The following is a 16,568-nucleotide window of genomic DNA, read 5'->3' as shown; positions in this document are numbered from 1 at the left end:
GCCACTGTGGCAGGAAGCAAATTAGGATAGAACAAAACTGTACTGTCATGAACAGCCCCCAGCTCATCTTATGGATTTTGCATGAATTCTCAGCAAGCTAAGAGATCTAGTCCCTTCAATGTGATATGAGTATGCTTCAGAGCCTCCTTGCAGTGGACCATGCTTTGCACACCATTCATGAGATGTGTCCTGAGAACATCGCAAGGAGACAAATTAAATAATTAACTACGATCAGTGTGGCTGCCTTGGCTATTTGCATTTAATGTATTTCCCTAAGTCGACCAAGCATCATGTAGTATATTTGTGTCAGGTTTATTACTATGTTTTACAGTGGAATTGAGTAATGTGTTTATTGCATATCTGGAGTGCATTTTTGTAGAGGCAGGAAAGATTGCATACTGTAGAAATTTCAGCACTGCTGTGGCTATTTACATAGCTCTAGAAAATCATCTGTTGCTGCTTGCCTCTTCTGTTTATTTAAAGTAGCTATAATAAAGTGCAGTATTATTTTGAATATAAATGCCTTTATGGGTTTTTATTATCCTCCTTAAAATGTTGCTGTGGTTCTTTACTCTAGAGTCAAACAAAACACTCTGCCAGTACGGTAATGCGGGGTCGAACCAAAAAGTGTACAAGAACCAATGACCAGCATATTGGTATAAAAGGCAATCAGTCTAAGACAAATAGAAGTATATTTATTCCTCAGACCGGTTTTGGCTTACCAGCCTTCTTCAGTGAATCATAAATACACAAACAACATAACTTAACATCCAAAAAAAGTGATGAAAGTAGTCCAGCCCATAATTAAAGGGCAAGAAATCCACTAAGTGTAAAAATAAATCCAAATATATATGCCTGCATACAGTTGGTGACACCCATACAAAACATCCAAATGAATATAATACAAACACCAAATAAAAAATACAATATAAAAATATGCTTGCTCTAACTTTATAAATGATCATTAAGTCAAGGGGGAAACAAACCCCCCCCAAATTAATGATCCAGTATTTCTCCTTTCTATTGAGAACAGTATGCCAACCCTGTCGGTTACTCTGATCCCCAATAATTCTATCCATGATCATAAAACGGAATTCAGCATCAGCATGTTTAACAGTATGGCGATAAAGTGCATTAGTTTCCTGTGTATTCTGTATATCACTTCTATGTTCAGACATACGTATCCTCAATGTTCTGGAGGTCTGGCCGACATAAAATGCCAAACATTTGCACGTGGCTAAATAAACAATCCAACTGGTGCTGCAGTTGCCAAAAAGTTTTAGGTCATAAACCCTACCGATAATTTTACTAGTAAACTGTTTAAGTTTACTGACATATTGGCAAGAACTGCAATGTCCACATGGAAAGGTACCTAACAGTTGGTTACCTGACACCGTCAGTTGTTTATAAACAGCACCACCACTCTCAGTATGTTTGAAATGTGATGGATGGGATCCCAAAGTTTTGCCCCTTCTGAAAGAGAACTGACACCTATTGCTTAAACGAGCTCGAAGCTCATGGTTAGCCAATAAAATGTTCCAATGTGTATCAATAACATTTCTGACAATATTGCTATTACGCCCATATGTAGTCACAAACCTGTGTCCCTAGCCTGGGTATTGGCAGTGTGTTGATATTCCAACAATGAGGCCCTGTCCTGGCCACTAGCCCAATTACTGGCCAATGAGATATCAATGTTCCAAAACCCCCTATTTCTGAACCTCTGACACAAATCCACTTTGGATGACTCTAAGTTCTCCAGTGAAGAGCTGATTCTCTTAATGCGCAGAAACTGGGATTTAGGAATATTACGGATGGTGTGTTGGGGATGCAGACTGGAGGCATGGAGTAAACTGTTATACTGAGGGTATTTGGAGAATACATTGGAACCCAAAGTATTATCCACATTACAATATATAGTAACATCAAAAAAATTGATGACATCCTTGTGGGTATTAACAGTAAACTCAATACCCCACTTATTTTCATTAAGATATTGTAAAAACTCCTCCAAACATTCAGCATCAGCCCTCCACACCATCCAACAATCATCCAGATGTCTGTGCCATATATCTGTTTCCTCCAAATATAAATTATGTGAAGAATCATAGATAAGTTGCTCTTCAAAAAAAGCCATAAATAGATCTGCATATATAGGTGCAAACGATGCACCCATGGCTGTCCCTTGTAATTGTCAATAACACTCACCCTGAAAGTAAAAAACATTTTTGGTTAGTACATGCACTGTCATGCACAAAAGTAATGTGTTAAAACCAGCCGGATATAAACTGGTCCGTTCCAACCAAAATTGCAATGCTTGGAGACCTGCCCAATGAGGAATGTTTGTATATAGGGCCTTAACATCAAGCGTGCACATCAACCAACCAGGTTCCAACTGTGTATCGGAGATGATTTTAAGAAACTGTGTAGTGTCTTGTATTCTGGCCCTAACTACAGACAACAAAGGTTTAAAATATTTTGTCAAAAATGCTGACAATGGTTCCGTCAAAGAGCCAGTCCCAGACACTGGAGGATGGGTGAGAGATTTGTGAATCTTAGGCAAAAGGTACAAAATTTGTTTTTGTGGATCTACTACCATAATATGTTTCCTGACTGTGTCAGTGATGATGCCTTCTTCAACCGCATGGCCTAAGAAGGCATCAATCTCCTTTTTAAAGTTCAGTGTAGGTTCCAGGGGCATAGACATGTAATGTTTTGGGTTGGAAAACTGTCCATTACCCTCATTCAGATAATAATCTATATTCATTACCACTGCCGCCCCTCCAATATCTGCAGATGCAATAACAATATCATGGTTATTTTTCAGTTCACCCAAAGCCATAATTTCCTAAGCAGAAAGATTATGCGCTAAAATGAATGAATTTCGAGTTGGAAAATGTAGATCCAGAAGAACAGCTTGTAAAAATATAGCAACATGTTTATTCATCGGGGGTTGAAAGTTAGACTTAAGAAATCTGAATTCATCCAATCTTTGAGAGTCTGTATCTGAAAAAAAACAATTTCAGGTTAAGTCTACGACAAAAGTCGTATAAATCGGTAACCATGCTATATTCATCAACAAAGAAACCATGGACAAAGTTCAGGCCTTTATTTAGAAGTTGTAGTTGTTCATGGGTTAAAATCACATCAGAAAGATTTAACACATTTTGACATGTCTGATCTACTACCTCATGAGAGTCTGTAATAATCCCTCTACTGTTGTGATGTTGTTTGCTATTCCTGTGTTTGCGGCCACCCCGCCGCTTATGCCCCCATCTAAAGGGTGTGGTGTGTTACATTTTTTAGGAATAGGAGATTCCAGGGTATTAGCATTGTCTGTGTACATAAGGGAAGATTCATCCCCTGATGTACTAGTATAGTATGAATCAGTTCTCTTTAGTATAGACCTGGGTCTTTTCTTATTATTTTGGACCCCAGTAGCTCTGCTGGTCTCTGAGAATCTAACAGATTTCGTTACTTCAAAGGGTCGACCCCTTTGATAGTCAGTGACATCTCTATTGAATTTCCTGTCTCTAGTCTGTTTTTCAGATGTTGCCAGTTCTTTATTTACTCAAACAAATTGCATATTGAGAATTACCCTCATATTTTTGCACTCTTTGCACAGGGTTTTCACCTCAGCCAAATTCAAATCTATCATTCTTTCATAATAGGAACTTAATAAATGAACAAACATCATAGAGGTTTGCTGGAGAGCAATATTCCAATCTCTGTTCAGAATATCATCTGACCTGCCAACCAGTGACTGGACCCACACCCGAAGGCCTCTTGGAACCAATTCCTTATGTTGGTAGGCTCAACTTCAGATGCCAAATGTTGGTTCGAAGTGTCTTCAAACCCTTACTCAGTTGGTTAAACATCATATTACAGCCATCTTTCGCATCCAATTCGGATTCACTAGGGTTATTGCCTTGATCATTAGTGATACCAAATACCCTGATATCATCTCGGTCTGCACATAACCCTGTCAAAATACTATCCAAATCCATAGTGATAAAGTTATCCCAATTATGCAACAGAGAATAAACAACCCCAAACCACTGTATATATAACAAAATCAGTATTATAAAATATGCCAGGACCGTAATGAAAAGCCAAGAGAGACTAATCACTGACCAACAACTAAATCTCAGGACAACAACATTTGCCCAGACCAGCACAGCCACCAAAATCCTTGTGTGTGTGAATCCATGAATGGACCACCTAAAGATTCCCACCTATCTAGGCAATATTCATACAGAAAAGCAGGAATGATTATTCATAAATCATTAATGTATCAAGAAAGAGTAATGATTTAAAATGAAATAATTAGAACCCCACCAAGATGTCATATAATATGTGATTGGAGCAATTCCTTATTCACTGACCTCACCAATACAATGACTCATTCATATGATTCTATTAAATGGCATATAACTAATATTACATGCACCTAGTCCCCCCCTAAAAATGCTAAAGTCTGACAATCATACACCTGTCCCTGTTACATGAGATGTATCAAACAAGTAATATGTCAAATGTGCACAGATAAAACTATTCAAAAAAAATTTGTTTACACAATAATCAATATCATTCCTAATGTTGAAGCTAAGAACCAAATGTTGTTCCCTTTGAGCAAATCCAATGTAATTTGCTATACATAAACAGAACATAAACCTAATAGAAAAGTTGTCGATAAAGCTATACAAAGCACGTATCCACGTTATGTAAAGTATCTATAACAAGTAACCAGTGGCAAATGTTGTCCTGAGATTTAGTTGTTGGTCAGTGATTAGTCTCTCTTGGCTTTTCATTATAGGTCCTGGCATATTTTATAATATTGATTTTGTTATATATACAGTGGTTTGGGGTTGTTTATTCTCTGTTGTATAATTGAGATAACTTCAGTATGGATTTGGACAGTATTTTGACAGGGTTATGTGCAGACCGAGATGATTGGTATCACTAATGATCAAGGCAATAACCCTAGTGAATCCAAATTGGTTCCTATTATGAAAGAATGATAGATTTGAATTTGGCTGAGGTGAAAACCCTATGCAAAGAGTGCAAAAATATGAGGGTAATTCTCAATATGCAATTTGTTTGAGTAAACTCTCTAAAGAACTGGCAATATTTGAATAACAGACTAGAGACAGGAAAATAAGGAAATTCAATAAAGATGTCACTGACTATCAAAAGGGTCTACCCTTTGAAGTAACGAAATCTGTTAGATTCTCAGAGACCAGCAGAGCTACTGGGGTCCAAAATAATAAGAAAAGACCCAGGTCTATACTAAAGAGAACTGATTTATACTATACTAGTACATCAGGGGATGAATCTTCCCTTACGGACACAGACAATGCTAATACCCAGGAATCTCTTATTCCTAAAAAACGTAACACACCACGCCCTTTAAATGGGGGCATAGGCAGCGGGGTGGCCACAAACACAGGAATAGCAAACAACATCACAACAGTAGAGGGATTATTACAGACCCTCATGAGGTAGTAGATCAGACATGTCAAAATGTGTTAAATCTTTCTGATGTGATTTTAACCCATGAACAACTACAACTTCTAAATAAAAGCCTGAACTTTGTCCATGGTTTCTTTGTTGATGAATATAGCATGGTTACCGATTTATATGACTTTTGTCGTAGACTTAACCTGAAATTGTTTTTTTTCAGATACAGACTCTCAAAGATTGGATGAATTCAGATTTCTTAAGTCTAACTTTCAACCCCCGATGAATAAACATGTTTCTATCTTTTTACAAACTGTTCTTCGGGATCTACATTTTCCAACTCAGAATTCATTCATTTTAGCGCATAATCTTTCTGCTTAGGAAATTACGGCTTTGGGTGAACTGAAAAATAACCATGATATTGTTATTGCATCTGCAGATATTGGAGGGGTGGTAGTGGTAATGAATACGGATTATTATCTGAATGAGGGAAATGGACAGTTGTCCAACCCCAAACATTACATGTCTATGCCCCTGGACCCTACACTGAACTTTAAAAAGTTGATTGATGCCTTCGTAGGCCAAGCGGTTGAAGAAGGCATCATCACTGACACAGTCAGGAAACATCTTATGGTAGTAGATCCACAAAAACAAATTTTGTACCTTTTGCCTAAGATTCACAAATCTCTCACCCATCCTCCAGGTAGACCAGTAGTGTCTGGGAATGGCTCATTGACAAAACCATTGTCAGCATTTTTGACAAAATATTTTAAACCTTTTGTGTCTGTAGTTAGGGCCAGAATACAAGACACTACACAGTTTCTTAAAATAATCTCCGATACACAGTTGGAACCTGGTTGGTTGATGTGCACGCTTGATGTAAAGGCCCTATATACAAACATTCCTCATTGAGCAGGTCTCCAAGCGTTGCAATTTTGGTTGGAACGGACCAGTTTATATCCAGCTGGTTTTAACACATTACGTTTGTGTACGACAGAGCATGTACTAACCAAAAATGTTTTTTTACTTTCAGGGTGAGTGCTATTGGCAATTACAAGAGACAGCCATGGGTGCATTGTTTGCACCTATATATGCAGATCTATTTATGGCTTTTGTTGAAGAGCAACTTGTCTATGATTCTTCACATAATTTATATTTGGAGGAAACAGATATATGGCGCAGATATCTGGATGATTGTTGGATGGTGTAGAGGGCTGATGCTGAATATTTGGAGGAGTTTGTACAATATCTTAATGAAAATAAGTGGGGTATTGAGTTTACTGTTAATACCCACAAGGATGTCATCAATTATTTGGATGTTACTATATATTGTAATGTGGATAATACTTTGGGTTCCAAAGTATTCTCCAAATACCCTGAGTATAATAGTTTACTCCATGCCTCCAGTCTGCATCCCCAACACACCATCCGTAATATTCCTAAATCCCAGTTTCTGCGCATTAAGGGAATCAGCTCTTCGCTGGAGAACTTTGAGTCATCCAAAGTGGATTTATGTCAGAGGTTCAGAAATAGGGGGTTTCGGAACATTGATATCTCATTGGCCAGTATCTGGGCTAGTGGCCAGGACAGGGACTCATTGTTGGAATATCAACACACTGCCAATACCTAGACCAGGGGCACAGTCAGGTTTGTGACTACATATGGGCGTAATAGCAATATTGTCAGAAATGTTATTGATACAAATCAGAACATTTTATTGGCTAACCATGAGCTTCGAGCTCATTTAGGCAATAGGTGTCCGTTCTCTTTCAGAAGGGGCAAAACTTTGGGATCCCATCTATCACATTTCAAACATACTGAGAGTGGTGGTGCTGTTTATAAACAACTGACGGTGTTAGGTGACCGACTGTTGGGTACCTTTCCATGTGGACATTGCAGTTCTTGCCAATATGTCAGTAAACTTAAGCAGTTTACTAGTAAAAATACCAGTAGGGTTTTATGACCTAAAATTTTTTGGCAACTGCAGCACCAGTTGGATTGTTTATTTAGCCACGTGCAAATGTTCAGCATTTTATGTCGGCCAGACCTCCAGAACATTGAGGATACATATGTCTGAACATAGAAGTGATATAAGGAATAGATGGGAAACTAATGCATTTTATCGCCGTACTGTTAAACATGCTGATGCTGAATTCCGTTTTATGATCATAGATAGAATTATTGGGGATCAGCGTAACCAACAGGGTTGCATTTCTCAATAGAAAGGAAAAATATTGGATCATTAATTTGAGGGGTTTGTTTCCCCCTGGACTTAATGATCATTTATAAAGTCACAGCAAGCATATTTTTATATTGTGGTTTTTTTTTATATTGTGGTTTTTATTTGGTGTTTGTATTATATTCATTTGGATGTTTTGTATGGGTGTCACCAACTGTATGCAGACATATGTATTTGGATTTAGCTGGTAAGCCGAAACCGGTCTGAGGAATAAATATACTTCTATTTGTATTAGACTGATTGCCTTTTATACCTATATGCTGGTCATTGCTTCTTTACTCTAGAGAACTAGGTTTGTTAGGACCACTGAAGGGATATCCAGATCAGTGTCACCATCAAGATCAGTAAGAGTCACGGACTAAAACTTTAAGGACATTCTTAGGTATTTCAGGATTCTCCACCACTGCATTAAAATGTTAACGAATTGGGCTGAAGTAACGGTTATAAGGCAATAAAAATTAATATACACCTTTCTTTGCAGTCTGTTATCTTGTGCACCTTCTGTTTTTTTGCCTGGTTGTATTTATTAAATAATCTGGACTCCTGCAGGTGTGGGTTGGTTTAAAAAGATTGTGGTTAGCTGTTTTAACTGTTTCCTATTTTGTTAGCTATTTAACCCTGAACTTTGTGTTGCCTGTACACTGTGTTACTTCAGGTATGTTACAATTTGCACATGCACAAGCTGTCTCCTGCAGCTTCATTGAGGCTGACCCTTTTCAAAATGATGAGTCGAGCATAATGTTGCCTGCTCTATGCCACAGATATCAGTCCTAGGCCTGTTATTATTTTCCTTGTTCATCATTTTTCTATACTGCAGCCTTCCATACCTAAATATGACTATATACAGGTGATATAACACTACTGATTTATAGTAATACAATCAGAAGATTTTTTGAGAATCTACATAATGACTTTTGGCATTTGTGGAAGTAACTACAGTGTAATAAACTAATGTATATGTCTAAATCCAAAATTCAGCTCCTAGATACTTGTAAACAGTTACAAAATACTGCCAGACTTAAAAAGACCTCTTTGGAAATTTCAGTCCAGCACTTTAGGTGCAAACATATCCAGGAATCATGACTGATGAGCATCTTGCCTTCCAGCATCACACCAAAGCTGCTGTCCAAAGTATACTAAATTACTTGAACCTTATCTTACAGACTGAAACATCTGTTACCACCGATGCTAGAAGAGCATTTGCCATTAATGTATTTATTCATTTATAGTAGTTTTACCAATTATATGATGATTATCTCCTCCTAGCATTAAAAAAGCAAATAATGTAATATGAAGCAAGTTAGATTTATAGCTGTGCACCAGTCATAATGATTCACTACAACTCCAGATGGAAGAGGGATTTCAATATAAGCGATGCTGTCTGAGACTGATGACGCTGGACATTCCCAGAACTGAATGTCTACACCTGTGGTATGCATAATCTCTGACAGGACTCCATAGCGTCTTGCCACATTGGATATTTCCTAGGTACACATATATAGGCAACTTTAACAGCCAGGTTGAGGTCCAGAGATTCCACAGTGCATCTGAAGAAATCTCACCCTTTGTTCTCCTTCCCAACATCAAACAGTGAAGTTGGGAAGTGTAGAATGACAGTGTATTTTAGATGTTTGTGTGTGCATATACACACACACACACACACACACATGTATATATATATATATATATATATATATATATGTATGTATGTATATGTGTGTGTAAAGTCTGCTTGTGTGTGTGAATGCACTAGATACGAGTAACATTTGCATATTGAGAGTACATTGAAGAAGTTACATCCTGCTGCATTTTCTTATCATATAGAGGATTATGATCAGCTATCATATAGAAAATTATGATCAGTTCTAAGTAATCAAATTATTTAAGAGATGTGTTAAGAAATTCACTTTGACAGTGAAGTAAAGCTAAAGATGTACATTTTGAAATCTCACATCAAGAATACTCAACAACTGAGTTATGACCAGAGTAACCATAATTCTTTGTACTATATGGAGTTATAACTCCTTCAATGTGCTACTAGTTAAAAAAAAAAAAAAAAAGGCGGGGGGAGGTGTGTAGGAGCATGAAAGTCGTAAAATACTTAAATCTGCACATAGCAGATAGAATCCAAGTGTCCTTTGAATGAATGGCTGCAAAAACTGTTATAGACACATTACTATACCACTTTGTGACAGCTAAGTTTAGTACAGCTTTTAAAGCTGGGTTAGCTTCTTACCACTGTTCTTCAATGGTAGGGAATAGCTGCTGCTCTAGTGCCTTTCCATAGTACTAGAGCTTAACAATGCTAGGGTTTTTTTTAATTAATTTAGCTCTTTTTTATGTCAGAATGTTGTCTCTTTTCTGAATTCAGGGTGTACTTGTGGCAGTCAAACTATTATATATAATTGTTTTCTGCTACTACATATAGTTAAGATAGCAAGATAGGTACCATATGTTCTACCTCAAGTGCAAACTGTGTGAAGGAGTATGCATAATCCCAACTGGAAAAATGTTAATCTGGGAGGTGAGGCAGCAAGTAAAAATCCTTGAAACCTCTGTGCAGTCTTTTCACAGAATTAAGATGTGCTTGCTACTTCAGTTAGCAAAAGATACAGAAGTGCCTGTATGAATGCATATCGAAGAGGAAAAGATTAAGAGTTGGTGATGGGCACACTGTTCCACAGGCTTGGGTGACACTGTCAGTATATGCAGCATCCATTGAGAAGCCAAGAAACAAGTTAAAGGCCGTACACATTAGTTCATCTAATGAATACCCACTTTTTATGTGGCTTCTGAGATGGACTGGCCCAGCTGCAGTGCCTTGTTCGTAAATGGGAACTTGGCACTTGTTCCATTCCTGTGATTTCTGGTAATGGATATTTGCTGTTCTGGATGGAGTTGAGATAACTGTAAGCATCATTAAAACATACAGGAATTTGACTCTGTGCTTCTAAGTCATCTTTGTAAAGAAATGCTTAACCCTAATGGGTCTTAACTAGTAATGTATGAATGAATCAAATAAATACAATTAATTTAAAATTGTTCTTTATTATTTACTTGTTTGTATATGCCAATTAGGGTAGATCTCAGTGGACCTTTTTCAGACTCCAGCCAGAAACACGGTCTGGTTAAGTGAGTCTCAGAGTCGCACAGTAGGCAAATGGAGACTGAGGGACTCGAACCCTGGTCTATAGTAGCAGATCGCTACCTCTCAACTGTACAGATTTTTGCAGAATGTCCAGATTTTTAGCTCATATTTTCGGTCTGTTTCTCAATAAAATTGTGGTTTTCTGGCAAATCATTGAGGACTGAAGTCAGAAAATAATGACATACATTTGAAATTCAGACTTCATGCCGCTCACAAAATTCATGCCAATGCAAAACCTGTTCTATTGACGTTCTAAGTTTGTAAGAGCAATATTTAAAAATTGTCCCTATTTTTGGGCCTTTATCCCCCCATTATTTATGGGTTTATCCATATGTCCTGCCCTAAGAGGTTAAAAGTTAGGCTAACAGCTTAATAATGTATGGGTCTATTGTATTCCCAGGTGTTTTTATGGGAAAATAAAACAGAACATTTTAAACTGCAGTCGTAAATGCATCTGTTACAGGATCATTCATGTGTATATGGTCAAAACTATGTTAAACAAAAGTTGGATCAATAATAGCACTACTTTGATTTTTGTTTATATGGGTCATAATGTGTTTGGTTGTTTCCAGAAAGGCATTTTATACCTACCTTGAAACATGACACTGGAGCAGTTTTACATTATGAGGCGGGGCATTAGCTTGTAAGGTACAGGAAAAGCAGCTATACAAAGAAGTTATTCACAAAGGTGTTTATTGCCAACAGTAACTAAAGGTCATACATATTCTAAAGTTTAACGCAGATTTTTTTCTAATTTTCCTAACGGTTGTATTTCTGGTGCATATTGGATCTGGTAATCCTGTGAACTTTCAAGTGGATAGAGCACTTTTATAGCAGAATGAAAGAATAGATTAATTTGGATTAGTTCGACTGTAACTCTGGTATGATGGACATAAGACCAGGTAAGGACTGAAACACAAAGAAGGTGAAAAATACAAAGGTCTTGGGCCAAAATTTCTTTATTTCTACTGGCAGATTTCTAGATGTAATGCTAAAATGTTTCTGTGTTTATACATGGTGAAAAACAAAAGTGTGTGCACTTGGGAGAGAATGAAAGAGGTGTGGGAGTAGAGAAGTGTAAAAACACTAAATGATTTGTTAAATGAATGATGATGTACGTTTCTTACTTCCTGTCTTCCTTTTCAGCATTGCTGTTTTTAGAGCTACTGAAGCGTTTACTGCTTTCTGCATATTGGTTAAGCAATCTTCAGTGCACATTGCGTCCTGGGCTTGACTTGAGTAAAGATAGCAAGTCAGTCCGTTTCAGATATTTACTTCCTTTTGCAAGCTGCATACTACAGATAAGTGGACAGCCATTGGTGTTCATTTTGTAGGTTAGAATTTTTGTCGCATTAAACCAAGAACTGCTGCTCAAATCAGACGAAAATGGCTGCTTTCCTGCAAATAGCACTTTTCATAAGTGATATTGCATACCTTGAAGAATGTATTATTTTCTTTATATGAACAATACGTGGTTAACCTTTATCTTTTTAGTACAATTATTGTCAGTGTAGCTGTTTAATGCAACCGGTAGTACTATCTATGTCATAAACTTGGGGGCAAGGAGGTCGCAAAACCTGAGGGTGTAAGTAGGTTGCAGAAATGGAAAGAATGCATTAGATTACAATAGACTGAGAGAAAAGTTTTTATTCTGTTCATAGATGTTTTTTCTTATATTTTTTCTGTCAAGTAGTATGTAATGTTTGTTGTGGTTGGACATAAAAGAAAGCTGATTGGAGTAGCCTGTCAGTCCAGCCTTAACTGGAGCAAAGTCCAAGAACTGTTGCAACTTTTATGACATAAATGAATTCAGCAGTCATTCCCGGATCTTCCTATCTCCCCTCTTGAATGTTGTTGAATGCCTATTGTGGCAGTGAACACTGCATACGCTGATGGCAGAAAATGCCTTGATGAAAAGGAAAGTGCAAACATCTTGTAATACTGCTCTCATCCCATGTTTTAGAACCAGTTCTGTGTACTCGGCCAGCTAGATAATCTTCATGAGAACACTATTTAATTTTTGTGTAGCTTGTACTTTTTTATTTATGTTTGTCACATTGAAACCATGAAAATGTTGGAACAACTTTCCAAAAAACAACTGGGAAACCAGAGCTGATGTTCAGGTTTTGGCTTTACATTTTGTCATTGCCATTAAAATAGTTTGCTTAAGTCAGTTTCAGATCACATTTCATTTATCTCTGCAAATCTTGCTGTACTTTCTCTTTCATAAATTATGCTGCATTTTTTGGTGTCTCCATTAGAGACATTGTTCTTGAATTGAGAGACTGTTTCCAAATGGAACAGTGAAAGAACTTCACTTCGTGATGACACGGAACCAGAGGAATGACATTACATACCTCTGAACTGTCCAGATTTCTGCAGAATGTCTAGATTTTTGTGTCATAATTTCGGTCTGTTACTCTTAAAATTTTGTTTTTCTGGCAAATTGCAGAGGATTGAAGTCACTAAAAATGACATACATTTGAGTTTTAGACTTTGTATCCTTCAGAAAATATAAGCTATCACAAAACCTGTCATTCTAACAACATTCTAGGTTTATATGAGCAGTATTTAAATTCTGCCCCTATTTTCGGTCTTTGTCCTCCCATTATTTAAGACTTTGTACAAATTTCTTGTGTTAGGACTCAAATCTTGTATGTTGTATCTGCTGAGATCACCACCCATAGCACCATTCCTATTAGTCTGCAGATGAGTGAATAACGATTCATTTGCCTTCATTTACTACTGAAGAATCAGACAGCATTCTGCTCACCTGCTTCTTCCCAGAATGTAGCACTATTTTTTTTAATACAGCCAGACTTCTCTGTTTCTAAATTCTGGTGGGTAAGGTACTCAGCATTTTTAGTAGCTTAACTCTGATCTTAGGCCTTCAGAAGCAAGTTTATCAGAAATCCTTTGAGAGTATCATTTAAGTCAGGATATGTGACGTTTTTCACTGAGGAGTCACATACCAGAATTGGCAAGATTTGGGAAGCTAAATTACCATTATCCAGCATATATCTGTGTAATATGGATACCCAGTGATATTCTAAAGAATGATATTGTGATCCTTGGAATACCGAGACTGAAATTGAGTTTTGCCATGGGGGAGGGTCATATATGTGTATATATTGTACATAATGTCCAGCACTACAGTATTTGAATTTTCTTCCAAGTACAGTGCTTTTACAGCAGTATATGTAAATAGGAGTTTGGGGGACACGGTTCCTGACTTCAGGAGTATAGGAGTAAGGCCTTTTCCTGCAAAAAAAAAAAAAAAAAAAAAAAAAGGAGAAGAAAAGAAAAATATTTTTTGCTTTTTTTTCCCGCAAATGTTTTTGAGTCTCAAATGTTGAAACTCAGCTTTCCAGTTTTGGGTTTTCTGGAGCCACTGTTATGGGACTCGCAGTCAATACAGGGGAGCCACTTTGTATGTGCATCATGTCCTCAGAGTACTGTACCACGAACAGATGTCTAACAGATTTGATGGTTATACCTCCATAATTTAACTGTGATGGAGGAAAAGAAGCAATGGCAACAGTTATGTAAAATTGCTTCATTCAGTGCAGGCCTTCTGAAAAGCCCTATCCATGATTGTTTCAACAGTAATTATGTAACTCCCTCTGGTTTCACACACATGGCCTGCCAGCCCATACCAAAAAACATAGCCGTACCTTCTATGTATATCTCTGATTTCTGTGATGAATGTATAAGAAATACAGCCACAGCAGTGTAGTTCATTTTTTACTTTAAAATTATACAGTGGGACCTTCGGCATTTGGCAGTGCCCATTACTGGTAGAGTTACTTATGCCAGGTTGCTGGAGGTATGGGGGTATTATCACGGAAACAACATTAGCCTTGATGGTGTAGGGAATTATTGAAGTTGAAGCTGCATCAGCTCTACCTGTTAGACTGGAAATAGTCACACAGACGTCAAAGGATTTGTATGGAAAATCCCGTTCTTAACTACACTACAATCCATGCATTTGGAACTAGTGGCTTCTGTAACTGTTAGTATAATCACTAAACTTAATGGAGGACTGAAACCTTCTGGTAATATTTGGGGACTACCTGTGGCAAACCCATGCGTTACTTGTTCAAGCATGCTAGTTTGCATAAGAATGGTCCAGTAAAAAGGCCAAGTCCATTTTTTTTTATGCAGCATCTACCCTAGGTAGACTGTTTGTTTCACAGTCCTGGAAGAATGATTTTCTACGGAGTATACCTGAACCATGAATAATTTGAGTTGGAGGCATTATATCAGTTGCACTAAACATTTTATATTTACCTGAACCCAAATCCTTGAAAGACTGGTTGGGGCATGCATTATGAAGTATTAGACTAATTTTAATGTTAAGACAGGAGATGTGTGCAGTGAGGAAGTTCCTATACAGACTGCTGTCATCACCATGCAATGCTAGTACAAAAGCTGTTAGAGGTGGGCAGGAATGTGAACCTTTGTATATTCAACCTTAGTCTCTAGGGTATAAATCAGTGTGAAGACCTCTCTACTATTATTCATTTTAGATGACTGGATTGTCCATGTACAGCCAGAATGACTGTTTGGCTCCATTTAAGCATAGGTAGGTACAGAAGTGGATGTAAATATATATTTAATTCCAACTTTTAAAACTGGTGGATAGTGGAAGCTGGATACCAAATATCAACCATGGAGTAGAAGACAGTGGACTGGTTCAAGAGACTATGTGAATTTTCCTCTAACCTGTATTGTGCTGTATATGTCAAAAAGTTCCTCAGTAAAGTGAGTAGTGTGGCTGTGCAGAGTTCATGAAAAGATCCTTTCAGCCTATTGCCAAAATTCCTCCAGCCTAGCCACAGTTCCTATAATCCTTATTCCTCCCTCCTTAGATAACATAATGCTGAAGAATGTCCCCATAATTTTAGCACCATTTTAAAGAATTACTAATAAGCATAGTACAAGTCTGTATGCTGGAAGTGGAAATGTGTGTGTAGGTATTTGATGGCTTTTACTCCAAACATCAATGTACATGTTGACTTTCAGTTGTGCAAACAAGTAATGAATTGTGAATCTCAAAGTACGACATCTGAGAGATATTAGTGTTGCCCATTTAAGGAAGATGATTCACTGCAGTAATAATAAATGTGGGGGGATTTGAAGGGCCAGACTGGCTTGCCCACTGCCCTTCCTGCATGAAAAAAAATTGAGAGTTTTTATTTGTTGTTTTACATGGTGCATTATTCTGGTTCGCAGGGTGATTTTTTGGGGGCTATTCAGAAGTCCCTCACCTCAAATGGGGAGTTGTCTATACATATGTGTGTGTGTGTATCTCTCTCTCTCTCTCTCTATATATATATATATATATATATATATATAAATATAGAGGGAGATTGATACATGAAAAATGCAGGTCTTGACTTTTACCTTGCCTTCACCTAGAATGATGCCTAGATACCAAGATAACTGGTTTTAACAATTGGCCAAGTAGTTGGTGTCATTCTAAGGAGATTCAGTGTGTGTGCTGGCCTGGTATGAGATGATAGATAAGACTTCTGTTTTATCCATGGACAGCTCATACCTGTCATACCGCGATTTCCGCAACAATCCTTTTTATTGATTGAAACATTACAAAACAAGAAAAAAAATCACCGAAACAATGTTGCAGATAGCGGTTTAATGCTCAATAATCCACAAGTCCAATAAATCCAATGTTGACATCCACCAAAAGAATACGAACAA

At 37.4% G+C, this 16,568-nt stretch overlaps 1 protein-coding gene across 5 annotated transcripts in view; it reads left to right on the top strand.

Moving 5' to 3' along the window:
* Positions 1–16,568, top strand: part of FGD4 (FYVE, RhoGEF and PH domain containing 4) — a 1,935,878-nt gene that overhangs the window by 575,682 nt on the left and 1,343,628 nt on the right. Inside the window, exon 1 of one of the 5 annotated variants that reach the window (XM_044088112.1) lies at positions 11,535–11,749. The exons of the other annotated variants lie outside the window; for them this stretch is intronic. Within the exon in view, the coding sequence (XP_043944047.1) occupies positions 11,731–11,749 (19 nt within the window). The 5' untranslated portion in view covers positions 11,535–11,730. Of the gene's footprint in view, positions 1–11,534; positions 11,750–16,568 lie in introns of those variants that run through there. 5 annotated transcript variants of the gene reach the window in all.

Source organism: Protopterus annectens, chromosome 11.part0 (assembly GCF_019279795.1).
Source record: "Protopterus annectens isolate FY-2018-M chromosome 11.part0, PAN1.0, whole genome shotgun sequence".
Classification (NCBI taxonomy): Eukaryota; Metazoa; Chordata; order Ceratodontiformes; family Protopteridae; genus Protopterus; species Protopterus annectens.
The sequence above is the reverse complement of the archived record's forward strand: the minus strand, read 5'-3'. Positions and strand labels throughout refer to the sequence as shown.